This window comes from Notamacropus eugenii, chromosome 5, assembly GCF_028372415.1.
Source record: "Notamacropus eugenii isolate mMacEug1 chromosome 5, mMacEug1.pri_v2, whole genome shotgun sequence".
Taxonomy (NCBI): Eukaryota; Metazoa; Chordata; class Mammalia; order Diprotodontia; family Macropodidae; genus Notamacropus; species Notamacropus eugenii.
The window spans coordinates 208,535,314-208,563,129 of NC_092876.1; the positions used below are offsets into that span (position 1 = coordinate 208,535,314).

Genomic DNA, 27,816 nt, shown 5'->3' on the forward strand with positions numbered 1-27,816 from the left:
AGTCAAATTTCAGCAGCTGCTTGAAGAGTCTACCCTGCCTGAGTAGCTCCCAAAAGACTGTTACCCATTTTCTACAACTGAAGATATGATCGCCTTAATTTATTTCTTTGTTTTGCTGTGGGATGAGGCTCAGGGCTGGGGATTCAAGGATGGAATCTTTCATAACTCCATTTGGCTTGGTAAGAAACTTCATTCATATGCTTTTTGTTAGCAAAACAAAGTCTTATTTTTTCAAACTGTAGAGAAGTGTGCCAAACCAGCAAGCTCTCCCCCAATTCATTTATAGGTGAATGTTGCATGAAGAAAATATTATAAAAAAGATCTCAATGAGATTTATATTCTGAAATTACTATGTCAGTGAAACATTGTTAAGGCTTTATTCCCCTCCGTTAAAGTTTAGAAGTGGTTTTAAAGAGATCAGTTTCCTAGAGAAGAAAATAATTGACTTTTGAACACATTTAACATAAATGATTTGATTATTTCTTCTCCATATGAGTATGTATGTTATATTTTCAGGAGAAGATCCTAGAAAAGGTTGGAGGAGGTGAGAAGAATTATTATCTGGTATTTTTAAAAACTAATTTGAAGCAATATCTTTTGTTTTCACATTGCCTGAATTTTCCTCTGTATCTGACCTTGCTTCTGATATAAATGGAAAATGTAGTTTGGACTCCAAACTATAATAAACAAAAATCTTCAAGGTATTTTCTATAGTCATAATATATATATAAACTTTATAGTTTTCTCGGTTTTTATTGAGTTTTAGCAAAATTTACATGTGGTATATGAAAACAAAGAAAAGGATATCTTTCTGACAATATTCTGTGTCATTCCTTTCTTTCCCTCTTGGTAGAACTTTAGATGAGATTTTATCTCATAAAAAAAGGAATGTGGTTTAGCAAAATACATGTAAAAGCTAAATGTGGTATGATACCAAATGTTAACAAAAAGTCCTTTCCCCACCAAAAAAAAAAAACCCAACAAAATGACAGAACAAAGAAAATATCTCAAATTTTCCAACCACTTCAAGTATTAAGTTTTAGATAATATTCTCTGTAATTCTCAAAATGCAAATAAATTTTTATTATTTTATGTCTCCGTCATAATGGAAAGATTTTTTTTTGAAGTGCAGAAAGGAAACTGTAAAGAACAGTGCTGAAAATGTAGAAATAACAATGGTCATGAAATATAAGAAGATCTGCCTGGATCTTAGTTTTACACTAGCTAAGCTGGGTCCAGATCATTTTTCCTTTTCAGCATGTATCATGCTTGTAATAAGAGCCTCAATGAGGATTTCATTAAGAAGCCTGACTTATAATAGAGAGTCTTACCTTCTCTTTATTTTTATTCTGCTCCTATGAACCATTTTCTCACTGAACAAATGTTATTCTTTTGATGGAGTTGGAGTGACATTTATTGCCAGGAAGGCAGAAAACATGTATATGTGTGTGTATATATCTATATATATGTGTGTGTGTGTGTGTGTATACGTATATATGTATATATACACACACTCTCTATATATGTGTATATATATATAATGTATATATGTATATATATATATATATATATATATATACATATATATATATATAGTTACAATGCATAATCATCAAGGCTCCTGCTGAAATATTTTCAGCCAGAAGCAGAGTGGTTGACAGTTACCAACACAGGAGAGACTAACTTTGCAGCATTATCACTCCAGCGTAATTCTTGTGCTCTAGAACACAGATTGTTTTAAGGGGGATAATGTCAATTTTGTGCTTTACAAAAACTTCATATGGGTAGATGGCAATAGTTATGTACAACAGGAAGAAGAATAAACACTAATTCTTTGCCAGTATGGCATTAAAATGCCCACACAATTTTTGGCTTGTTATATTTAATTATCGCTTAAATCTAATGCCAATTATTAATGAGTAAACCTAGTACAAATTGTTTAGGATTGATTAGAGTCTAATCAATCAATAAAAACAACAAAACTTTATTTTAAAATGTAAAAACCATTCTTAGTTTGTAGGTTATACAAACAGCCAGCTAGATTTGACCCATGAGCCATAGTTTGCTGACCCCTGGTTTAGACTAATATAATTAGTATACCTTCTTAGGCATAATGGCCTGAAAACTTAAGGGGAAAAAAAAAGATTTCACCATTATGCAAACAGAAAACAGAATTCATTTCAATCATCTAATGGAGTAGTTCTGTACTAGAAACAAAATTAGAAGTGGGAGAAACCTCAGCAATCATTTAATCTAATTCAACCTATATTTTACAAATGATATAACTGGGGACCACAGAGGTTAAGTGACTTGCCCAAAGTCAAACAACTGTCATTTGGTATTTGAGACAAAACTAAAACCACTAATAGTGGTGCAATTCTCTGATCTTTCTTTCTAAGATAGGGAGAGTCTAGAGGCAGAGGTGATCCATTTATTTCCTTCTGTAGAAACCCTATTTAACTTTTATAAATATATACATATACACACACACACACACATATATTAATGATAATGATGATAACAATTATATGCAGCTAGATAACACAGTGAATAGAATGATAGACCTGGAATCAGGGAGACCTGAGTCCAAGTACTGCCTCAGTCAGTTACTAACTGTTACCCTGGGCAGGTCATTTAACCTGCCTTGGTTTCCTCATCTGTAAAATGAGTAGAATAATAACACCTACCTCCCAGGGTTTCCATGAAGATCCAATAAGAAAATATTTACAAAGCACTTTACAAATCCTAAAGTGCTATATAAAATGCTGGTTATTATTTTACATATGTAATATTGCTATTTGGTAAAATATTAGGCTAATTAGGACTGCCTGAAGTCTCGATGTATGAAAATTCTATAAAGCTTAAATAAAAAGATTAAGAAGTTGAGTACCTACAGTAATCCTAACTGCTAACAGTTCTAAGTTCTGCAGGATGCCTCCTCAATGGACAAATCTAATCTATAATTAGCAGAAGTATTTGCGAGTAAAACACATAAATTGGTTAAACATACCTCATAATTTTGTATGAACCATTCATTTGCTTGTCAAACCCTCTATTTGAGGAAATCTTTAAACTACAGTATATTTCAAATTCATGGACTCTGGGTTAATAGTTTTACTGACATTGACTCCATGAGAGCTGCATAGAGAGAGGGCCAGAAGAATGGTGCCGCCATTCAACAGAATTCAGAAAATCTGGAGAAGAGGGTGGCTTAGGAAGTAAAAGAAGGAGTTCAATTTTAGATGGATTGAGTTTGAGATGCCTATGAGAAATCCAGGTGCATATGTTGACAGGCAGTCAAACATTTTGGACTGGTGTTGGGAGAGCGAAAGAATGGTTAGATATATAGTTTTGGGAATTATCTACATAGAGATGATAGTTGAATCCATGAGAACTGCATAGAGAGAGAGAGAGATGAAGAAAGTCCAGGACAGAATTCTGGGGCACACCCACAAACACAAGGGAAGAAGTGGATATTAAATTCTGTAAAGGCTTCTAAGAAGGATTAGTCCAACAGTTAGGAGAACTAGGCTAGAACAATATGGTTAAAACCCAGGGAGCAGATAATATCCAGAAAATAAGGGTGGGTGGCAATGGTAAACAATGCAGCACAGTCAAGAAGAATGAATATTGAGATTAGATTTAGCAAGAAAAAAATCATTGATGACCTTTGAGACTGCAATTTCAGGTTAATGGGGAAGATAAAATCCAGTTAGGAGGGGTTGAGAAAGCAGTGGAGAAAAGTAGTTTAGATTTTAAAAAAAAGTTTGACTGGAAAGGGGAGGAGAAATATAAGATGATAGCCTGAGGGGGTGATAGGATTAAATGAAGGTTTTTGAAGAATTAGGGGGTGATATTTAGACATGTTTGTAGGTAGAAGGAAAGGAGATAGTGGATAAGGACTTTAAAATTGGGGAGAAGAGATCATGGTAGGATCAAGCTCCTAGAAGTGGAAAGGAGGTAATGAGATCAAGGGCACAAGTAGAGAGATAAGCATTAACAAGGGAGGGTCAACTCTTTCTGACAGTAGGGAATTGAAGAGAAGATGAGGGATACTGCTGTAGCAATTTGAAGTGTGGAATTGCCAAGGAGAGGAAGATTGGTCCTATGACCACAATATTAGGGAAGTATGAGACTTATTCTTCACCTGAGATGGCAGATAGGAAGGATCGGCATAAGTAGATTGAGGAGAGAAGAAAACTTTTGGAACAGAAGCAATCAGGACTATGAGAGAGTCAATCAGGCAAAGTAAAAAAGATGGGTGCGCAGTAATAAGCGATCAGTTGAAATTATATGAAATCAGATTGTAGTGAATCCAGTCAGCACAACTTCTAATTATACTAGCAGACGACAAAAGCAGAAAAAAGGTGGATGGTGAGACTAAACCAGGATTGTGTTGTCTGAATGATGATGGTAGGGTTCTGGAAGTGGTAGTGAGGAGCAAATAGCATACCTACACTCCTTCCTGGCCCAGGAGGTCTGGGAGCATGAAAGAAGGTACATTGAGTACTGGAGAAAGTGGCCATGAAAGTAATTTATAGAAGGGGAATCTAAGACTCAGGGAAGCTAAAAGATTTGCCCAAGATTACTCAAGTGAAAAATAAAGCCAGAATTCAAACCCAGGATCACTGATTCTGGATTCACCACTCTTTTCCGTATCTCTCATTGCCTCTCATCTTATGCTTTCCTTATCTCTTAATATATAAAGGAATACATTTTTTGTTTCAATGCGATATTTGTTTCTTTTGGATTTCTTTAAGGCTTTGCCCAGTTTTTAGTTTGTTTATTGAACTCTCAGGCACTGTTAGTCATTCTCATCAAATGTCTGATATTTTTCCAAGTAAGTCAACAGGATGGATCAATTTTCATTACTTTCTTCTGCCTTCATTATATTCTTTTTCTGTTTATTTCCCTCTCCATGTTTCATAAGTAAAGAAAGTTACTACTTTTCCATTTATTGAAAGGTATTTGAAATCTATAGTTGTACTAATTCCACAGACTTAGTTTTAGACAGATTGAGTTTGAGAAGCCTATGGTATATGCCTAGCAGATAGTCAGATATTCTAAACTGTTGCTGGGAGAATGAAAGAATGCTTGAGTATATAGGTTTAGGAGTTATCTACATAGAGATGATGATTGAATCCATGGTTGCTGATGAGCTCACCAAGACAAAGCATATAGAGGAGAAGAAAGTCTAAGACAGAATTCTATGGCACAACCACATATGCAGGAAAGGAAGTGTATGCTAATCCAGTAAAGGTTCCTGAGAAGGATCAGTCCAACAGCTGGTTGGTTGTTGTCTTTCACTCTCAAAGGGACCAAAATGACATCACTATGTTGGGCACAAGGTACAATGTGACTAATCAGACACTGAACAGACCAATGTGAGCCAAGAAGGCTCTATCACAGGTCAGGCACCAATAATCCATATGAACATTTGGAGTGGAGATGTCTCTAAATTTGTGCATCTCACATTTCTTGTCCAACAGTTAGAATCACTATGATAGAACAGTATGGTTAAAACCCACATTAATTGCCCATAATCGTTAAAAATTATTTCTTTACAGCATCTACCATTGTCACGTTTACTGGTGCTAAATTTACATTTGGTGATTTCACATATTTTCTTTCTTATTCACAGATAAGACCAATGCTAGTGATTGTTACCTCAGTATTTGAGAACGTCAAGTCAATAAGCATTTATTAAGCACCTATTGAGTTTCACATGGAAATAGTATCTTCATTCTTTCAAAAAGTAAATTCAGCCTGTGTTCTCTCCCCCAAAAGGTCACTGAAAAGATTGCTTTTAAGTTAAACTTTTTTTTTTCAGGAAACCTGGCAATTAATTTCTATGTAATCACATTAGCTATATATTCAATATCATTCTATTGTTATAATAATTTCAGCATAACCTACATCAAATACTTTTTCTAGTTAGCACTTTTCATTGAACTGACACGACCTTAGATATAGAAAGGAAACCTGATTTTCAAAAGTTCTGAATCTGACCAAAAAATTCACCCGTGATTCCTCCAGACTTTTTTGTATGACCATTCTATTTACAATGAACAGAAAGGTCTCTGTTGCCAAATATACGTGTCATGCATGGCTTAAACATTTTAAAAGAATTAATACAAAAGAAATTATGCTTAACAGTAAATCTATACTGAACATACTTTACTATTTCTTTGATAATTCAAATTATATCTTATGATATCAGAGGATCGTTTTCAACATCAGCTACCACTATACTAGCATGTAAATATGAGTTTCTAATTCATAAAATGTTGCATCAACTCATTCTTACTTTTTATCTAAAACACATTTATGTACACTATTAGTGTGTTACTATGAGTTACACATGATAAAAAAAATCACTATTTTTTTTAACTTTTGGATTGATAGTTCAGAGAAAAATATTCATTTTTAAACTTGTCTCTTTCCCTAAAATTCCCCTCATTCATATTTTTTCCCAAAACTTTCTAACAAAGAAAAGTTAACTGCCCAAAGTGAACAGTTCTGGAAAACAAATTGGCAGTTAAAATAGCTGATGTAATGTAACATTAGACATAAAATTTCCAGTGAACTACAAGACTGAATGATAATGATATAGTCCATTTTCCACATGGCCCTGAATCCACATAAACAACTGCATTGCATATGAGACATACTGGATATTAAAGAATACTTTCTTTGGTTCATGCAAAAAATCCCAGCGCAGCCAGGAATTTCTAAAGTCATCTTAACTCAATTTGTACTGTCAGACCAATCAAGTAATAGGCATAAAGTGTTTAATTGGGACTAAATTAGTTGAAGAACAGGAAATCAATCTCAGCACACATTTCTGGGATCTGATCCCTACAGAAATTGTTGGGAAACAATCCTAGAAGACTCTTCTCTGGGCAGGGCAGGGCAAAGTCACCGTCATAACTGAACTGAACTGAGCTGGAGAAGATTCAGCAATATAGAATCTGAATTTCTGCCCACAGCCCCTGCCACTTTCCACCATCCAGGCTGTAGTTGGAGGTTTTCTCTCTTTTAATTTCACTTAGCCAGTTAGCAGATTAAGCTACTTCTATTGCCCTTATTCCAATGCCAGGAACTTCCATGATCCTTTCAATGTGACTTTCTGCTCTTTTCTCCCCTCCAACAGTCCTTGTGATACAATATGCCTGTACCAGTGATAACGTAGTCTCTATGAGATGGTCACACTCTTCCTTGAGGTCCAGTACCCCAAGGGCAATATAATCAGTCCTTCCTTCAGATGTAATCTATTATACCAATTTTTTTGAAATTTTATCATTTCACAGAACAAGCAGCAGGAGTCTATCACAGAGAAGCCCGCGCTGGCAAATATCAGCTTACTTATGCAGAAGCAAAGGCAGTATGTGAATATGAAGGAGGGCACCTTGCTACCTATAAACAACTGGAGGCGGCCAGAAAAATAGGTATGGGATTTCCCTAGCAGATGTGGGATTTTAGGAAGCTTGCTTCCTTGGGAAAAATAAAAATTCTATCCTACCCTGCCCTCAATAGTAAGTCTCCCCCTTCCATTCTCTCAACAGTCCCCTTCAAAGTTTCTCTGATGTCTAAAGTCTCATCGAATGTTAAAGCAAAATTGGGCCCAGGTATAGGTAAGATAGGCAGCTGCCCAGGGTAATATCATATTTTCAATGGCAGAAAATTCCATTCTCCATAGAATGTACATATTCATTTCAAGCTGAATTGTCTCATGTATCCCTCTAAAAGTTTCTGCTGAACAGCAATAAGTAAGAAAGTTATTTTCAAACCTCACCTAGAGAAGCCTTATGCAAGCTCACCCTTAGAGCTAGAAGAGATATAGAAATATCACAGTTTTCTTCATTCATATCTATCTGGACACAAGCTTAAACTATTTACTGTTTAGCCAATTTCCTCTGCGTCTAGGACGCAAGCGAAGGTAGTACGTGGATATGAAGGAGAGTGTCTTTGTGAAGCAAAAGGTGCCAGGAAGAGAAGAAAATATAAGCCCCTGGCTTATTTATTGTATCTTTTGGATTTTACCCTAAGATTCAGGTCCTGACTAGCTCTTGAAATATCTTTCCTTCTCAATATTATTAATCTCTCCAAGTATATTTTTTGCCTATTATAAAGCAAACAAATCTTAGTTCAAGTTTATTGAGTGTGTTACATCTAGAGGGAGTTAGAATTATATAGTTAAGTGTTCTTCATCCATTTTATCTTTGGGCTATGTTTTTTTTTTCCCCAAAGCCTATGGCAACAGTTAACACAACACGCCATTACATTTGGAGAAATAATTAAGGTAGCACAAATAGAGCAGTATCGATTTACTGAATTGGTTACCTGCATGTCATATACCAATGATATGGAGAAAGCAATGATACTGGTTTTAAGGGGGTGGAAATAGGGTTGGTGATGCCATGCAGCAGTCTGGCAGCTCTGTTATTTGGAGGGGAGCAGAGAATTGTTTATTTTAAATTGAATCTTATTTCTATTAATGTATTTTATTGTCACATCACATTAATTTGCAAATACACACACACATACACATATATATAATACACACACACACACACACACACACATTATATATAGTGGTAGATCTGCTAACCCACCAAGCCATTAACACAAATTTAAAAAGGGAAGAAATTCAACAAAACCAAATGTATCACTTCTAGTCTTACTCTCCCAATACACACACAGACACACAGACACACAGCCACAGACACAGACACACAGACACACACACACACACACACACACACACTAGTAAGTCAGGTACTTAGTGCTAAGCTGACTACATATCAGTCTTGAGGTTCTACGGTACACATGAGGGACAATGGGAGGTATCTTCCTCAAACGTTACCCACTTGAACCCCCATTCTAAAATGTTTTCCCCACTGTTAGCCACCAATAAATATTATTCCAGTTTTTATTTTGAGCACTTAACATCATTTAGCTTTTACAGAGATTATTTCTTGCAAAGATACATAACAAGAATAGATGTCACAAAGCATTTCCTCCCAACACCTGGCATGGCACTCTCCCCTATACCACCTTGATCTTTGGAAAGAGTGGACTCAAACTGCATTCATCACTTCATACAAGTCTTCTCCTATTTCTCTGAATTTTTCACATCCATCATTCCCTAGAGCACAAAATATCCCACCATACTGATAAACCACAATTTGTTCAGATATTTCCTGATTGCTGGGAATGTAATTTGTTTCCAACTTTTGGATACTATAAATAGTGTCATTTTTGCAGCTCTGTCATCAAGCTGCTGATAACCTATCTGCTCTCTTAGGATGGGAGGATAATATTCATTTCATTTAGACAATTGAAAGACTTCCTTTGTTGAAAGAGAGAATGCCTGGAAATAACTTATGCTTTAGAGTTAGGTCCAAACTTAGGTAAAATCCTTGTAGTTTTGTAGCATCCTATATAACATTGGGAAAATCATTTATCACCTCTGACCCTCAGTGTCCTCATCTGTAAAATGAAGGGATTTGCTTAGATAATTTCTAAGGGATGTTCTTACTTTAGTCCTATAGGTGAGTGACTTTCACTGCTTTGTTCCGCACTTTCAAACTGAGCCTCTTTTAAGAAATACGATGCAGTGAAGTAGTTTGTACCACTGCTGAGGCCATATGCTTCATCCCCTGTAGTAAAGTAAGAAATATCTGTTGAATTGAATTTCAGGATAGGTTGTATATCTCTAAAGCAGACTGTCCTAAGTAGGTCATGGAAAACAGGGCTGATTATATATTTTAGATTTTGTTCCTTGAGTCAAGGGCTATCTTTTTATATCCTTAGCACTTAGCACAGTGCCTGACGTACAGGAGGTGCTTGATAAATGTTTATTGGTTGATTGTTTGATGAGGTATTGCTTTTCTTTATGTATAACTTGGCAAAATATCTACTACTAATCTTGGCATCAAAATCATGGCCTAGACTAGAAAATATCAGCTAGGAGACTAGAATGGTAACCTACATTCATGTCTATTTGTAGTTAAGATCATGTTACTGTTGATTAGGATTGAGGAGGGGAGGAGGAGGATGGACACTTCCATGGAAAATGCCATGCCTCAACTTGCATTCTTTACAGGCTTATAGTATTGAAATTTATGATCCATCTGTGTCTGATTTTATAATGAGTAAAAACAACCATTTTCTTGTAAAAGATAAGTGATAATATTTTACATATCAGAGAGAAAACTGCTTCACTGATACCACTCCCTAAAAAAGTACTCTGTCACAAAATGCATTTGGGTAATGGAGAAACTGTCATGAAATTGAATGCATTCACAGCTTTTGTTATGTCTTGTTTTTAGCTAGCTAATCTATAATATAATTTACCAACTGAGGCTATGCAATACAACGTTTTGTCTTCCAGGATTCCATGTGTGTGCTGCAGGATGGATGGCCAAAGGTAGAGTTGGTTATCCCATTGTGAAGCCAGGGCCCAACTGTGGATTTGGAAAAACTGGCATTATTGATTATGGAGTCCGACTCAACAGAAGTGAAAGATGGGATGCTTACTGCTACAACCCTAATGGTTTGTAAAAGAATATTATTTCATACCTTTTGTGTATAGTAGTTTACAGTGAGCCATAGGGACCTGAAGAGCACAGTGTGGCAGGAATTTACTTAGATAAATACGACCTAGAATGCTTCATTCTGCAGGAGACAGCTAGGTGTATTAGCTGATACAGTTCTGGAACTGTAGTAAAGATCTGAGTTCAAATCCTGCCTCATTAGTTCTGTGACCCTGAGCAAAGCAGCATCTTGCAGCTTCAATTTTCTCTGCAATTTCTCTCTGTAAAAAGGAGCTAATCATGGCACTTACATTCTGGAGTCTTTATGAGATAATGTGTTGCAAACATTAAAATTTTTATCTATTATCATTTTATCTCTAAAAGAGATTGGATTTTCTACCTTTGTGAAGAGGAGAAGACAGCTGTGATTAGGTAATCACTCCTTTACTCTCCTACCTTCAAGTGGGTTATTGGAGCTAGAATCATGGCTAATTATCACATATGCCATATTTGTACTTTAGGGGTACAGTGCTTTGGAGGAGTTCAGGATATAAAGTCACTTTTCCTGATTGCTATAGGTAGGAAGTAGTCCCTTCCTAAAATGGGAAGGAAATATAATTAGCTTAATTTTCCCCATTTTACCTTCCCTAACACCAAATGCTAAACATGAAAGACAATCATACATAGAAAACAAACATTTATTGAGGCAAATAACAAAGCAGTAATCAGGAAAATAATTACACTGACAATTACTGGGACACACAAGAATGAGATGGACATGCCCAAAAATATGTCTATTTCTGCATCTTGAATCCATCACTTCTCTGTCAGGATTGATTGTAGGCTTCCTTGTTGTCCTTTGGGATTGTGATTGATTGACTGATTGAATCGTATTTCAAAGTTGTTTGTCTTACGTATTTTTTTCAGTATGGCCAATGTGGGAATTCATTTTGTCTAACCATACATATTTGTTATAAGCCTTTTTTTTACAATAGGAAAAGGGAGGCAGGAAGGCAAGAAAATAGATTTTTGTCCACTGAAAAATGAAACAAAATAAAACCAAGTTGTTTATACCATATTATAGTCATACAAATTGTTCTAGTTCTGCTCTCTTCAGTCTGTCCCAGTACATACAGGTTTCTCTGAACTGTTTCCATTTGTTCTTTCTTACAGAACAATAATATTCCATCTCATTTTTAATTTCATCTTTGTGTTTTAAAAACAGCACTTTGGTTACTTATTTTGAATAGTTCACAAGTGCCATAATTCTTTGTGTGTTGATTTGTAGTACCTTAATTTGGGTAACCAATTGAAGAGAACATGTTTCAAATTTCTGCCAAATCAGAAAACATTTGAGTAATGGGATACATTGTATTACATTTGACCATAGATGCCTGGTAAGATGCCCTCAGTGCCCTTGCAACTACATCTCTGATCCACATCATAGTTGATGGTCTTTATGAGTTTCTGTGGCCAAAAAAATAATCATTATGTAAGGGATAAATCCTGGTGATAATCTTAAAACTCATCTAGCCTGGTCCTTTGATGACAGTCTCAGAATATATTGGTTGACCCTTTCTCAGAGTATTTCTAGCTTGGTAAGAGCCAGGGCTCAATCTACTGACATTCAATACAATAACCCAGTATTGCCTTATATCTCCATACCACGAAAAAGTACTAGAGCAGGCCTTTGGTGGATGATATGTCCCTTACTTACCCCATTCCTTAATTATCAACAAATAGTAAGTCTCTTCCTACTGCAAATCTGCCCATACCTCTTAGGATAGAATTAGACATTAAAGCAAATGTCAAGAAATGTCCTGGTGAACTTCATGTACTCATTTCAACTTTAAAAGACTGAACAAATAATGCCTGAACTACGATGATTTGGGTACAAACCAGCCAAGTCCTCGACATCATTTTGATTTGCCATTTCAAAAGGAACTTCCTTAAAAAATTAATTTTACCTTGATTTACAGCAATTTATTTTGAGGAAATCATCTGCAGACAATATGTCTCAAAACTCTCCTACAGACATAGTCATACTTCAATTAATCCAACAACCATTTGTCAAGTTGCCACTATGTGTTGAGTATATACAAATAGAAATGATTCAATATGACGTAACTTCTCACTCGGAGATTGTGTATGAAGAAGGGGAGCACAGAAATACAACCTGTACAGATAAGCATGTTGTAATTTATGAGAACTAAGGAAGAATCTAGAGAAAAGTGCTCTGGAAAAATTCTATCTGTGGTAGTACTTGGGCTAGGACTAAATGAAAAATACAGGCAATAGCTATATGTTCTTTTCATCTACCAACAATGACAAAAACATACTATTCCAAAAAATATTTGGGCAAGAGTTTAGCAAAAAGTCATATTTTCAAAGGGCAGCTAAGCAGTGCATTGGGTAGAGTACTAGGCCTGAAGTGTAGGAGTCTGAAGTAAGACTCATTTTCATAAATTCAAATCCAGCCTCAGACACTTACTAGCTGTATAACCCCAGGCAAGTCATTTAACCCTATTTGCCTCAATTCTTCATCTGTAAAAAGAGCCAGAGAAGGAAATGGCAAACCGCTCCAGTACCTCTTCCAAGAAAATCCTAAATGGGGTCATGAAGAGACAGACATGACTGAAACAACTGAACAACAAAATGTTTTCAAAAGTTGCAAGTTCTTGGAAATGGCTTAGAATTTTTGGATTATAATTCTTACATAATTTCAGTACTTAGATTACACTTGGTTTTAGTGGATTACTTAATTACAAAGGAAGTGGCTAGCCTGAGGGAGTATGGGGACAGAATGTAACTAGCATACATCTGAAATGGCACCAAGTCAATCATGGAGAATTTGAATGAAAAAACTACTTTTTAAGGTATCATATAAAAAACTGAATATGGGTTATTAATCAGAATTTATTTTTACCAAGTTCATTTTTGTTGAAAGTAGGCGATAAAAATGGAATTAAGTGATCAAAAGCAGACTTACAGATTTTGAGCAAGATTAGAAGGCAACTAGTTTAATTTTTTTTCAGTTAATAAGTATTTGTTCTCTCCTTTCAATGCCTCCCTCCACTAGAAAAAAATAAAAAAACAAAATCCTTGTAATAAATATGCATAGTCAAACAAAGCAAATTCCCACATTGGTCATGTCCAGTAATGGATCCATTATAATGAGGACTGAGTATCTCAAATCATAGGCTGAGTATTACAATATGTATATATTGAAACTAGAGGTGATGTTTGTAATGTTTAAAAAGTTATTAGTTCTCTGGGGGAAAATGGACAAAATACACACAATTATATTTGTTATGTTGTAAGATTAATTTTTTAACATAGAATGCATCTTAATTTGCTTAATTTGGAATGGTATTGAAGAGAGACCTATGAATACAAGAAATTAAAGAACATGTAACATAGCAGTGTTTGGTAATCACTTTTTATGAATTATAATTTCTATGAAGGAGCTATAAGACTAGAAGGTAAGCAGAGTGGGCAAGTTCCTAAGGATGCAAAACATAGAGGTGTTATAGACCAGGAGACTGGTGGAATCCAGAGGCATGAATTAAATCTCTCATGCTCCCACATCATCAAAGATTGTTGTCATCAAGAAAGTTGTCCTATAAATTTGGCGTGGTTTGAGCTAACCTTGGTCCCAGGTAAATTGATCTGGAACTCAGTGAGGCCTTTGGGCAAGAAGAGTATAAAAGCATTTGTAGGATGTTGGTAGAGATGTGCTGAGACCTTAGGAAATCTTGCTAGGGTACAATGGTTTTCAGCATGCTCTAAAATTGGTTGAAAACTACAAATCAGGATTTAACTGTTTTGTTGATTGTCTAAAATTAAGAAAATGGTGAGGAATATATTTATAATGTAGATTAAATTTAAAAGTGTGTTGTACTTGTTTTTCCTAAGAGCCAGTTGTTAAGCATTTACTATCATATGACTGCTACTTACCAACTGTTTTTTCCTTGTCAGAGGTTTTTATCTATTTCTCCTGAAATTTTTTTTATCTATTTCTTTTTCTATTTTTTACATTATTATTATATAATTTTTTTATCTATTTCTCCTGAAATTTTTTAAAAGCACTTTGAGAGCTGCTTATACTGAGGACTATTTTAATATATTTTTATTAAAGACTCTGAATCTTTAGGAGTCATGTAATCCTACATCAGACACAGAGTAGGGACCCAGACAAGAGAGATGGTTTTTTAATAAGACTTTTTGCTAATTCACATATTTTTAATGCCAGAAAATTTGTTCTCCGTGACAATGTAGGCATTTATTTTGTGATAAGTCATCACGTCTGTTCCAGGGAAGGATGAAAGACTTGAAGGCAGGTGGTAAAAAAGTCTTTAAGCAAAAGCTGAATAACCTTTTCATATATGATGCAGAGGGGATTCTTGTTAAGGGATGCATTGCACTAGATTAATGTAGGGAAACCAAGAAGGAAATTTCATTCGAGACATGGAGTGATATTTATTACCTAATGACACTTATTTTCCCTTTCAGCAAAAGAGTGTGGAGGGGTCTTCACAGACCCAAAAAGAATCATTAAATCTCCAGGATACCCAAGGGAGTATGAAGATAACCAAATCTGCTACTGGCATATTCGTTTAAAATATGGTCAACGTATTCATTTGAGTTTTCTGAACTTCAATGTTGAAGATGACATAGCTTGCCTTGCTGACTACTTAGAAATATATGACAGCTATGATGATATTCATGGCTTCGTAGGAAGGTAAAAATGATTTTTATGTGTCTAATTAAATTGAGAGGTAACAGTTTGTCATTTTTGGCTCTGCATTTCTGCAGTATTAATTTCCTATATCCATTTGCTGAGATATTCTTTGACTCAACATCCTGTTTTGACAAAGGATTCTTTGGCATGAAAAATCTTGGCTTGCTACTATAGTATGTAATAATTGGTAGCCTCATTTTGTGGTTGTTCTTTGTTGTTAAAAATTAGTGTTACAGTCAATTTAAAAAAAATTCAAGTACTAACCTTCTAGTAATGGATTTAAGGTTAAGGAAAATGTGTGATGGGAAATCCCTTACAGTTTCGAGGTCACCATCTCTCCTCCTGTCCATCTTGTTTAAATAATCCTGAAGTATCACTGAGTCTCAATTAAGTAATTAAGGTTGCCCTGCTATTAAAAAAAAGTATTTCCTATCTCTCTTTAAAGGTGTCTTTATGCATAAGAACAACAATTTTTTCTCCTTCATTTCTCAAAAGAACGCAGCAATAAAATTCTATTGTTCTGAAGCTTACAGGGATCATCTTCACCAAATGTCATAGAAGTTCATATTTTTGGTACATTAATCCTTCTCCATACCTACCTTCTTTAAAGTATGGCAAATTCCAAAATCTCCATGCTAATTTTCCATAGAAATGGAAGGAAATTTTACCCAATGTCAAATAATCCAAAATTCTTTTAAAATAGAATGTCTACTCAAGAAGAAGAAATGAGGGGAACCATAGTTTTGGGGGAGTGAGGAAGGGGGTATTTTTGAAAACTGGTGCAAAACTGTTATTGGGTAGGAAAATGGGTCTTTGGAATAATTTTTAAGAAGACATGAAGAAGTATATCAAAGAGGAATGGGATTTTTAAAAAACTGAGTCCCTTATCCTCAAGGCCACAAAAAAGCCCTTTTAGTCCTTTTAAACCAGTGTCAGATATCTACTAAAAACATCTAAGATACTATTCATGTGGTAATTTTCAAAAGCTTATTCTGTTATTTAAACTACATTATGTAACTTGTTTTGTCTAAATTAATTAATTCTTTAGAAGTTTATATAATTCTTGCTTTTTATATGGTTCCAAGAAATTCTTTTCATTTTTTGATCGGGAAATCTTTGAGTGTGGCCTTTGACACTTTTGCCATTCAAAAGTCATCTTATAGTTGTAGATGGCAAAAAATATTTTCAGAAAAGGGAGTGATATCCTCACTTTTATGTAACTAACACCATTTCTTACAAAGGCAGCTTATGGTATGGAGTAAAGAAGAACCTGCATTTGCCTTTTCTAAAGGATTTTAAATGACCACGACTTAAACAATTACAAAAACAGAAATTAAGAAATGCCAAAATTTTTCTATTGCTTGTGTCCTTTTTCACAGATGGGTCACTGAAAGGCTACCCTCTCATTTCTTGTCCTTCCTCTCACTTTTAAGCCTAATTATTTAATCTTCTGAAGGTACACCCTGAAAAATAATTACTTCAATTGAAAGAAAAATGAGTCATTGATTGTGACAATCAGGAATTTTTATTAGTAGTAAACTGGACTATGTAATAATTCATGAATCATTTCTTTTCTTTTTTTTCTTCCAGATACTGTGGAGATGAGCTACCAGAAGATATTATTAGTACAGGTAATTGCAAATTATTGGGACAAAAATATATTTTTGAATGTACTAAATGTACCTCTTTGAGTTCAGTTTGGGTCATTGAGGATGAGACACAATTTCTCAGAAAAATGACTCACAAATTTGACTCACAAAATTTTAGAACGAGAAGGAATCTTAGCAACCTTCTAGTTCAACCCCCTTATTTTACAAATGAAGACACTGAGATCTAGGTAAAATGAAGTGACAGCAACAGGTTTATATGGAGCAGAGAATAATGGTAAAAGCATGGAACCAAAAATTTGAAAGCCTGGATTGTAACATTGGTTTTGTTTCATATTGTCAGGTCCCTTTGGGCAAATCATAACCCTGGAGACTTAATATCTTCATCTGTGAAATGGGTGTTATAATTTTATTTGTGCTACCAATCTTACAGGATGATCACTTTCTATGCTATATAAATGTTATAACTTGAACCCAAACTCTTCTCCACAGTGTGATACTCTTTATACTGCCGCATTTCACAAGATGAAATAGGTTGAACTTGAACTAGGTTGTAATGAACTTCCCCCTTTGCTTTAATATTAATACCTTGCATTTAAGTTCTTACAAATCTCTTATCTCTTTTCATTCTCAGCATTCTAAGATTTAGTAACAACAAGGACCATTTTACAGATATAGAAACTGAGGCCCTGGGTGGCAAATTGACTTGTTAAAAGTCACAAAGAGATAGACTTGAAGTCTTGTTGTTACTACAAGATAAAAAGGTCCTTAAAGAACCCTCTAACCCAAAAATATCCCCCAACCAGACTAACAAAGCTTGCAGTTCTATACTTGATTTATCTGCTGCAAATCTCTTTGGGAAATATAATGCTTAAACTTTCTCAGTGACCTAAACTTTTTTTTTTTCTTTTTAGGAATAAGGTTATTAGGTCCTTTAGAAAGCATGTTTTGTTAGGGGAGATGGGAAGAGGAAAGATAGAAAAAGTTTCTAAGCATCAGCTCCAGAAGGCTTACAGAATGGTGTGAGCATTATGTAAATAAAAACAAAAAATGTGGCCTGTTATATTCAGTTTTATGGGCCTATTCTGATTATAAATGCAAAAACAGGGTCACTGAGAGGCTAAATGCAAGTTCAAAAGAAAATATAAAGCCTCAAGAATATTTTATTTCATGATGATAAAAAACATGGAAAAAATAAAATTTTAGCTGCAAAGAGGAATAAATATTAGCATGAATAAACGGGTGGGGGAAGAATTTTATAGAAAACAAAATGAGACTTCCAGATTGAAAAAGACATCAGGAGAAGAAACTTGAGAGGTGAAAAATGCACGTTTCATTCTTTGGTTTCCAATACTGTGTCAACCTAAATAACATGATCACTCACATCTTTATGTTTTAAAGATATTTAAAGTTTCAGGTAGAGAATCTCTCCAGGGCACTTGCAAATGGGAAAGGCCCAATTTAGACCCAGAGGAAAGCTTACCTGTCATACAATTGCCATGACCCCCTCTCTTGGGACCAGACCTGTTGCATTTTCCTTTCAGTGTTCTCAGACACTGAAGTAATTTGGAGCTGTCTCTCATCTCTAACATTAGCTCCAGGTCCTATAAGCTGTTACTCCTCTTCCCAAGCTCAGGGACCCAATGACTAGCTAGTACCCTAGTGCTATTTAAACTCCTAAACATAGGATTAGCTTTTACAAAGGGATATTTACTTCAAAAATATAGCAAGCACAAAAATAGTAACATTTAACCCAACGCATGAGCAGCATAATCCCCTTTAGGCCACCTTCACTATCTTGGGGAATAGGATGCAGGTGTGGGGTGGTGATTTGGCTCATAGCTTAGCTCAGTTCCTAAATAGCACTAGTTTACATTCAAAGTACACAGCACATGTGCAAAGTGCACACACACACACACACACGCACGCACACACATTCAAGGCCAGCATCAGTGAAGGCTTTTGCTGGGCTGGTGTCCAGGACCCTTGTTCCTCAGAGTGTTCCCTCTGGGCTGGTTGTAACACTCCGTCTGAATTCCTGGATTTCCATGGCTCATACTTCTAGGCTAAATTGGAGATTGGAGATTATACATCCAGCACCCAGAACTGAAAGGAATAAACAAAAAAGCCAAAAAACTAGGCCCATTTTTTTCTGGGATACATGCCCTAAGCAGAGAGGAGAGAGAAAGGGAGGGAAGCAGGCAAATCCTTCCCCCTTACCTCACGTTCTTACTAGCTCTGAGTAAGACCTTTCACTTTCATACACAAATGCAGCAAAAGCCTCCACATCTGCTGAGTAATGTGGATTTTAAAGACCCACAACTCCATCTACACAGCCCATGTAAAAAGTCTACTCCCAACCACAAGGCAGGCTAGCACAGAATGTCCAAGCGTGCTCCAGGCTTCCAGTTCTCCTTGATGATTGACTATTGACACTCTAAATTAGTTCCCTAGTGTCTTCCACATAGGAAACACCTTCTTAGGTAGCCTGGTCATTCTCCAAATCCTCATTACATTTGTTTCATCTTAGTGTGGTAAATATCATATTTTAGGACATGGTTCTGTGATTGGAGTTGAGACTGTGAAAGATATCCACCCTAGTAGTTACTACCAAATCTACCTTAGGACCAACCCCTAAGGTTCTGGACACTTCTCCCAACCCTTCTTGACTCTCTAAGGTGTGCCAGAAAATCGACTAAGAATGAGTTTTTGGTTTGGTTTGGTTTTCGAGTAGCTCTGAATTTAGAAAAAAAAATAACTGTTTATTTGGCATCTACTTATACAAAGCTGGATGTGAAGGTGATCCTTAGTCCTCAAAGGCTACACAAGTGGAAGAACAGAACACAGGCTCCTATATGTTCAATTCAATTGACAAAACTAGGGCTAACTCAACTAAGACTAGAAAGGCCCATCACCACATCAACTCTTAATGACCATTTACTGAGTTATAAAAGGCTTGCATATAGCATCAAAGGAGGGACTAGTCACAGAGATCCTTGAAATATCGTAGTATTTGTTCAAGGCACTATGGCATATGTAAGGGCAGTCTATAAATTAAAATGAAATACCTAACCATATTGGTATAGATGACTGAGGAGAGCAGAAAACATGCCATATGAGAATCATTTCAGAGAACTGGGAAGTATTTAATAGCAAAGACAAAAGAAGACTTAGGTGATATTCTAATAAGTATGTGAAAGTTTGTCTTATTAAAGAGGAATTAGATTTATTCTGCTTAGATACAGAGGGCAACATTTGGAACAAATGCATGGAAGCCTCTGCAAGAGGAACTTCAGCCTAGTCTAAGGAAAATGAACAAACAACCTTACAAGTAGGGCTGTCATCTTTAGGTCTGGCCTTGAAAACTTGTCTGGAAAATTATAGTTGTTGTTATTCACCCGTTTCCGACTCTTCATGACCCCATTTAGGGTTTTCTTGGCAAAGATACTGGAATGTTTGTCATTTCCTTCTCCAGCTCATTTTACAGATGAAGAAACTGAGGCAAACTCAGTTACGTGACTTGTCCAGGGTCATACAGCTATAAGTATCTGAGGCCAGATTTGAACTCAGGAAGATGAGGCTTCCTGACTCCAGGCCCTGCACTCTATTACAGGCCCTGCCCTAAATTATAGAGGGAATTCTTATTGCAGTATTAGTTGGTCTCTAAGGTCCCTTCCAACTCCAATATTCTATGACAGCTGGAATTATCTACAATTTAGAGGCCTCAATTAAACAAAATTGTGTCTACCATGTGCAAGGCACCATGCCAGGTAATATGGATTACAAATATTAATAACAAAACAAAACTGATGCCCCCAGGTCAAGAAGACCAAACAATTAAAAGTGAAAATTGCACTAAGACTTTTGGGGCACTCTGCATTTATTGACCCTTGGTGGAGACAGCAGCAACCTAGCACTGATTGGAAGAACGACTGCTCAGGTCTTGTGCCCTGGTCCTTCCAATGTTACTTCTAGAGTTAAATCCTGTGGTATTTATTTTAACTCAGTAGGACAAAAGCTACATACAAATAGTACTTATAGGAGAATAAGATCTCATTGGAGAGAATTTCCTTATCTCTTAATAAGGTAGACTTAGCCTCTACAACTTAAGAAAACTTCACTGATAAGGAAGTTAAACCTCACTTCTTAATATTCTTGATATTCTCAAATAAATATTGAAGCTGAGGAATTTTCAACAAATGAGGAAGTAATTTTGTGATTTTTTTGCCATAGGAAATGTCATGACCTTGAAGTTTTTATCTGATGCTTCAGTGACAGCAGGAGGTTTTCAACTCAAATATGTTGCAGTGGATCCCGCATCCAAAACTGGTGAAGGAAAAAATGCCAGCACAAGTTCTCATGGAAATAAAAACATTTTAGCTGGAAGATTCAGTCATTTGTAAAACAACGCAGGATCATCAAAGATGATACTAGTTGGTGATTACATTTTTTTAACAACTCTCTTTGTATCTTAATTTTAAAATCACTGCAGTCATTCAGAGGGACAAGGGTCAAACACCTTGTTAATGTTAACCTTTGCACTACTTTGCTGAATAGTAAACAGTGGATGAAGATTAAAATCCAACTAACAAAATGAAAATGAGAAGCATTTAAGAGAAGATAACTTTACCTTTCTGAACCCAATGAAATCAAGAAATTTCCTGAGTGACACTTAATACTTAATACCCATTAACTTTTCTTCCTGTTTCTCTTCCCCTCACGTCTACATATAAATGTGAGCTATCATGATTAGTGTTTCATGTTACTTAGACCCAACACTTTGTAATTTTCTCATTTACTCTGTATCTGCCCCCTTAGATTCTGATTTAGAGCTCTTTTTTTTTTAATTGCAATGTGATTTTACAACTTCAAAGTTCTCATACCTTGTAGTCTTAGGAATCTTAACTGATGTCAAAGAAGTTTAATTATCAAATGAGATAATGTATGTGAATATGGATATTCATATATACATAAATGTGAATATATTTTTAAAAATAAAAAGGACTATAGAAAAGTAAAGTATCATCAGTAGGAGATGGACATCAAACAGGATTTTCCTACCAGCTACATCCAGGTATATGAAAGTGTTAGCACATTACTAAGTATATTTCCATAAAATTTCCATTTGCATATACTGTGGATTTGTGTGTACCTTTATAAAAAATGTTGCCTTAGTAGGAGAGCTTCAATTTGAAATTTGATTATGATATCACTAAGGCAAAAATGTCCACTTCCCTTCCTTTACTATTCCTTCTTATTTACCGGGTAAATGGACCAAAGTCCCTATTGTTATAAATGTGGGGCAGGAGGGAAGAGAGTAGAGGAAAAGGAACAGAAATCTTCTACAGAGTGTTTTTAGACCCTTGAGACTAATATTATGTTTACATTTCTGGTCATCAAGATCATTATTATTTTTTAAAAAGTTACTGATAAATTCTAATTTTTAATCAAATTATAAAACTTTTTCTAGCACCCTAAGGAACACTACTGTCAATAAATATTCATTAAAGTCTATGTGCTGGGCACTGTAAGTAAGTAGTATAAGCATTTAATTATGAGATGTTCTCCCTCCTCACTTCTTGGACCTCATACCTCCCTTCAGGGTTCAGTTTATGTGCCACTTTCTTCAAGAAGCCTTTTGTGATTTTTTCAGTTGTTATTGCCTAACTCCCGTTGCTTTGTATTTATTTTGTATATATCTTGTTTGTATTTATCTGTGTATATGTTTTCCCCCTAAAGGAATGTAATTGTCTTAAGGGCTGAGACTCTCATTTTAAAATTTGTACTCTTAGTACATAATAGGTGCTTAATAAATATTTTTAGAATTGAGCTTTCATTGAATTGTTTAATATGTTGTATTTCAATAGTTATATCATGCAATTACGTGATTAATTTAGCACAGAGATATTACTTACACTTAATATCAGATTTAAAGTGTGTTTTTTTAAAAAATTATTTCTTAATAGTTGATAAGTCACTGACAAATCTATTAACTGGCTTATTTCTTCCTCCATTCAAATCCAAACTCAGGTACCATTTCCTCCCTGACGCTCTCTTGAACAACAACCCCCACCTCTCCTCCCATAGCACTCTGCCTGGAGCTCTCCTTTGCACTTATCTCCCTCTCTTTAAGAACATTGTCATTTGTGTACATTATCCACCTCCCCACTCCCTCTTCTTCATTAGGCTGTAAGATCCTTAAGAGCAGGATTTGTGCCATATCTTCAGTGACTTGTACTTAATACTTCTTAATAATTGTGAATTGCCTTTTTTCTATTCCACTGAAAGTGAGTATCTGGGAGAGTAATAAAGTTTAAATTTTTTTTTGGAGAGGACAATCCAAGACAGTGTCTTCATCACCTCTAGTCATTAAATGATCTTCTTTTCTTATTTTGTCTTATGAATCCTTGTGCCTTATTTCTGTTTGCTGATTTTTTCAAATATACAAACTGAGATGATTTTTAAAGCTATAAACATTTTTCTTAAACATCTTTATATGTTTATATGTCCCACTGGTATGGGACTCTCTCCTTATTAGCAGAAATAAAGGCCCTGTGAGGGACAGAGAGGAGTGGGTTTACTAGTCTCCTTTGGGAATCTTCAAAGGCTAGTCCACTTTCAGAACTTTTCACGGCCAATATCTCCTTTTGGGACTCTTCAGGTGAGAGTCCCCCTTTGCTACTTTTCAGGGTCAGTCCCCTTGGGAATGGTCAGGCTTCAAGTCCTGAACATCAAACCACTTCAGGTGTTTCTGGCTTCCAGCTTCAAAAATGTTGAGCTAGCTCTTCATACTCTAAGGAGTATGACATTACACTTCATATTTTTTGAAAAGTCAGTGTATATAACTTACACTAACTGCAATATGAAACCTTAAATTTTCATTCTTCAATTCAAACATCGTATCTTCCAGTTCTGCTATTTTTTAGGACTATTAAACTCTACTTAATTTGAATTTCAGATTTTTCCAGAAGGAAGATTTTCAACTAATCCCAAGTGACTTCTTAGTGATCTATTTTACAATTGTCTCCTGTTAATAATAAAACTTTTCTTGTGCCTATGTTGCAGAAGTTAGTTCCTTTTGTGCCCAATAGTCATTTTAATTTTTAAAATACATGTTTGCAGATGTTTTGTTACTATAAAGCCGTCTGAATGAGTGCCAGCCTACAAAAAATCACTGGAAGAAAGAGATCCCATAGAGGCTAAACAGAAAAGAATAAAGTCCTTCAGGTCCTCTCTTAAAAAATAAAAAAAAGCAGCAATGTTTATGATATTCTTTGTTAAAATTTAAAATGAAAAAGGAGTTTTCTTGTTTGTTTTATTTGGTGAAAAACTAATTCTAAATAACTTCACAGTTAGTCTCATAACATCAGTTGGAAAGTAGTTTTATGTAACTGAATTTAATTGAATCAAGATGTGTTCATTAAAAAAAAAAACAAAACAGGTACTGCTCATGTTGACTAATTTCATTGTTTTCTGTAATTCTGACCCCTGCTGCATTGAATGAATATTACTCATATTTGGAGTTCTACAACTAAATTTCTTATTCTCTCTTCAAAAAACCTCATTCATTTTAATCAATAATATTTTCAAACCACAAATCAAGGCTTATTTAAAGTTATTGAGTGTCCTTGACTTAACAAAAAAAAAAACTAATGAAATACATAATTAGCTGGTGGTCATAAAATTATAGAGGGGAAAGGTTAGAGTTATGGGTTATCAAAAATATTACTACCTGTTGGCATCTGCCAAATAATAATTTCAGAGAACCTGTCAAACAACTATACATCAGACTATTTCTCACAAATACTAAGTTTTAGACTCTTGAGAAATAGAAGACAATATTTTTTAAATTAAAAAATGTTTTTGTTTATTTTTATTTTTTAATGGAAGACAATGTTAACCTATTTCATTTAATACAGAAACTAGATTTTTCAGGTTGTTTCTTCTGTTCTGTTGTGTACATTATAAATCTAAGTATTGTATATTGAAAAATTCAAGACATTCTTAACTTTTTGTGTCATGAAACCTTTTGTTAGTCTGGTGAAGCCTACAGAGCCCTTCTAAGAATAATGTTTTTAAATACATAAAATAAAATGCATAAGATTACAAAGGAAACCAACTATCTTAAAATACATTCTTTAAATTTTAAAATACTTTTGTAAAATAAAGTTTAAAATAAACTCAAGGATCTCAGGATAAGAGCCCTTGACTCAAGAACTTTGATGAATCAGTGACCAATCAAGACTTTGGAGAACAGACAAGGGAGCATACCCACCCTCACCTCCCTATGTCATGACAGAGGGGAGAAAGACTGTAACATAAAATCAATATTTCAACATACATTTTTGGACATCACAAATGTTTGGATTTATTTTGCTTGATTAAGCTTACTTGTTATAAGAATTGTGTTTTTCTTTTTTGTGGGGGGTGGTTTGGGGCAGAAGGTATAAGGTACCAGAGGGGAGATGGTGTTGCTAAAAAAAAAAAAAAGGGGGGGGGAAGAAAATACTGTTACTGAAACATTTTTAAAAACGCACAGAAGAAAACAGAAAGAGACTCAGAAGACAGCACAGACAAGCAAGTCAACTTTGAAAGCAACATGCTGAATTCATTATATATTTTTTTGAAAAGCAACTGTATATAATAAAGAGTATTAGTTTTACTTGTAGCCTTTGTTTTTTCCGTTTTATTTTGCAGATGGGGATGTTCAATTTTTTATGTTTGTGAAGTTCAGAATCTAAAAAAAAATTGTTTTCAAAAAAGAAAAAAATCTAAGTAGAATATACTTCTGTCAAAGAAGGGAGGTGGCTAGGCCAGAAGTTGTATACACTGTCAGATGCATTCCCTGTAACAAATATTTTACATACAATTTGTTACTCTGTGGCAAGGAAAGGGTAGATCTGGAATGAGGGAAAATTTTCCTCCCAGAACTGACAAATGTAAAGCTTGTGCATCAATAAAACATATTTTTTAAACATTAAAGTATAGAGACATTTGGACTTACTAAAAGGAAAATACCAGTTTTACTCAGAAGACACTGAATACATTCATATTTGTGAATATATTTGTGATCTTGTAAGTGTGAAATTATAAACCCTTCCACCAGTATAGATAGCAATACATGTTCACATATGTTCATTTTGTTCAGTTCTTACTATCCACAGCTTCTAAGATACATATTTTTCACTTTCATTTGTCCGTTGGTTCTTTTTAATATCTCAGAGCTACAAATGGACAGTTCTGATTATTATCTTTTAGTCTCCATATCTCAAAATAGCTCCTTTTCTATTTCTGCATGGCCTTGATAAAGTCTTTTGTAATATGATCGGTAACATTTACATACCATTTTACAAATGTAGCCGCATTTTATTCTTTCAACAACCCTAAAAGGTAGATGTTGCTATTATCCCCATTTTATAGTTAAGGATCTTGACCACTCTAGTCCTGTGTTCTTTGTTGTTTCATCAGTCATATCATGTCCCCTAACTGTGGATGTTCCCCAAGGCACTAGATGGTACCTTTCCCTACATTCTTTCACTTGGTTACCTCACCAGTTCCTCCAAGTTTAATTACTAGCTCTATGCATATGTTCCCAAATTTATACATCCACCCCAAATCTCTTTCCTGAGCTCTATTTCTGGGATCTTTGTTCCTCTTCATACAGGGCACCTCATCTAACATCTCCCTGACTTTTCACTGGCTGTCCCCTAAGCGCTTGGAAGGCTCTACTTTCTCATGTGATGGCAGCTGGGTGGCACAGTGAATAAAGCAGAGGCCTTAAAGTGAAATACTCAAATTCAAATCCTGAATCAGACCTTTGCTAGCTGTAGTCACTTAATCTCTCAGGCTAAATTGCTTCATCTACAAATTGGGGATAACAGCATCTCCCTAGGTTATTGTGACAATCAAACAAGGTAATATTTGTAGGGTGCTTTGCAGATCTTAAAGTGATAATAAATACCAGCTATTGTTATTACTGTCTCAGTTTCTTTGCTTTTGGGGCTTCCTTTACAACTCTGCTCAAATGGCATCTTCCAAGGGCTTTATCACAAGTGTACAGGTTTTGTTGCTTCACTGTTACCATTTTTCTTACCCTTTAGAATTTTTTAGTCATTGTATTGTAAAAGAATATTTTTAAAAGAACACAACTTTTTGGTTTCTCTAGACATATGAAGAAATACGACTTCTCAAGTCTAAAACCCTTTCCAGGCTTTTCCCTTGGGCAAAGGGAAGAACAAAGAGTCTTCCTCTAAAGTGGAGTAAAGATGATAACTAGAATGTGATTATTGTCTTCCCACTCATCTGAAATGCTTGGTGCCAGGCCCCACATTGGAACAGCATCATCTCTTTTGAAATTCAAGAGTAAGCTATTGATCACAGGAAGAAACTTCTAAGGGGAAAAGGTTTAAGAAGGAACTCAGTAGAGTCTATTCTGGAATGTTAATCCCAGACTGTATTTTAACATCTTTTTCTTTGTTCAAGATTGCTATAAATGTTACCTGAAATCATCTTGGAGCAAAGAGTAATGTGGGGGAATGGAGGAGTAACATCTCTCTCCAAGACAGAAACGACCTGGATGTAAAATCAAATAAAAATATTCCAGTGGAATTGAATCTAAACCACAAAGTATATTGTTGTATGAGTTTTAATTTTTTTCAACAGTGAATATTCTTTTTCCAGGTTCTGCTTATTTCACTTTGTCTCATCAATTAGTATAATTAAGCAAAATCAACCTACAAGGACAATGTCTGAGAATATTTTATGGCATCATCTTCTACCCCATCTAATGAAAAGGGAGAGGTGTATTTCATCTTCTGCCCTCTTCGGTCACAGATTGGTCCTTCGGATTACTTAGTCACTTACATTGTTCTCCTGGTTATTTCTCATTCATACAAACATTTCCCTATTTCTCTGAAGTCTTTATATTTGT

The 27,816-nt window shown here is 35.1% G+C and overlaps 1 protein-coding gene across 1 annotated transcript; it reads left to right on the top strand.

Annotated features, from left to right (window-relative positions):
* TNFAIP6 (TNF alpha induced protein 6) lies at window positions 1-22,715 on the top strand. Its single transcript, XM_072611931.1, has 6 exons — window positions 1-179; window positions 7,311-7,448; window positions 10,397-10,558; window positions 15,051-15,279; window positions 16,870-16,910; window positions 21,120-22,715. The coding sequence occupies exons 1-6, from the start codon at window positions 86-88 to the stop codon at window positions 21,287-21,289; spliced, it is 834 nt and encodes a 277-aa protein (XP_072468032.1). The 5' UTR covers window positions 1-85; the 3' UTR covers window positions 21,290-22,715.
* The last annotated feature ends 5,101 nt before the right edge of the window (window positions 22,716-27,816 follow it).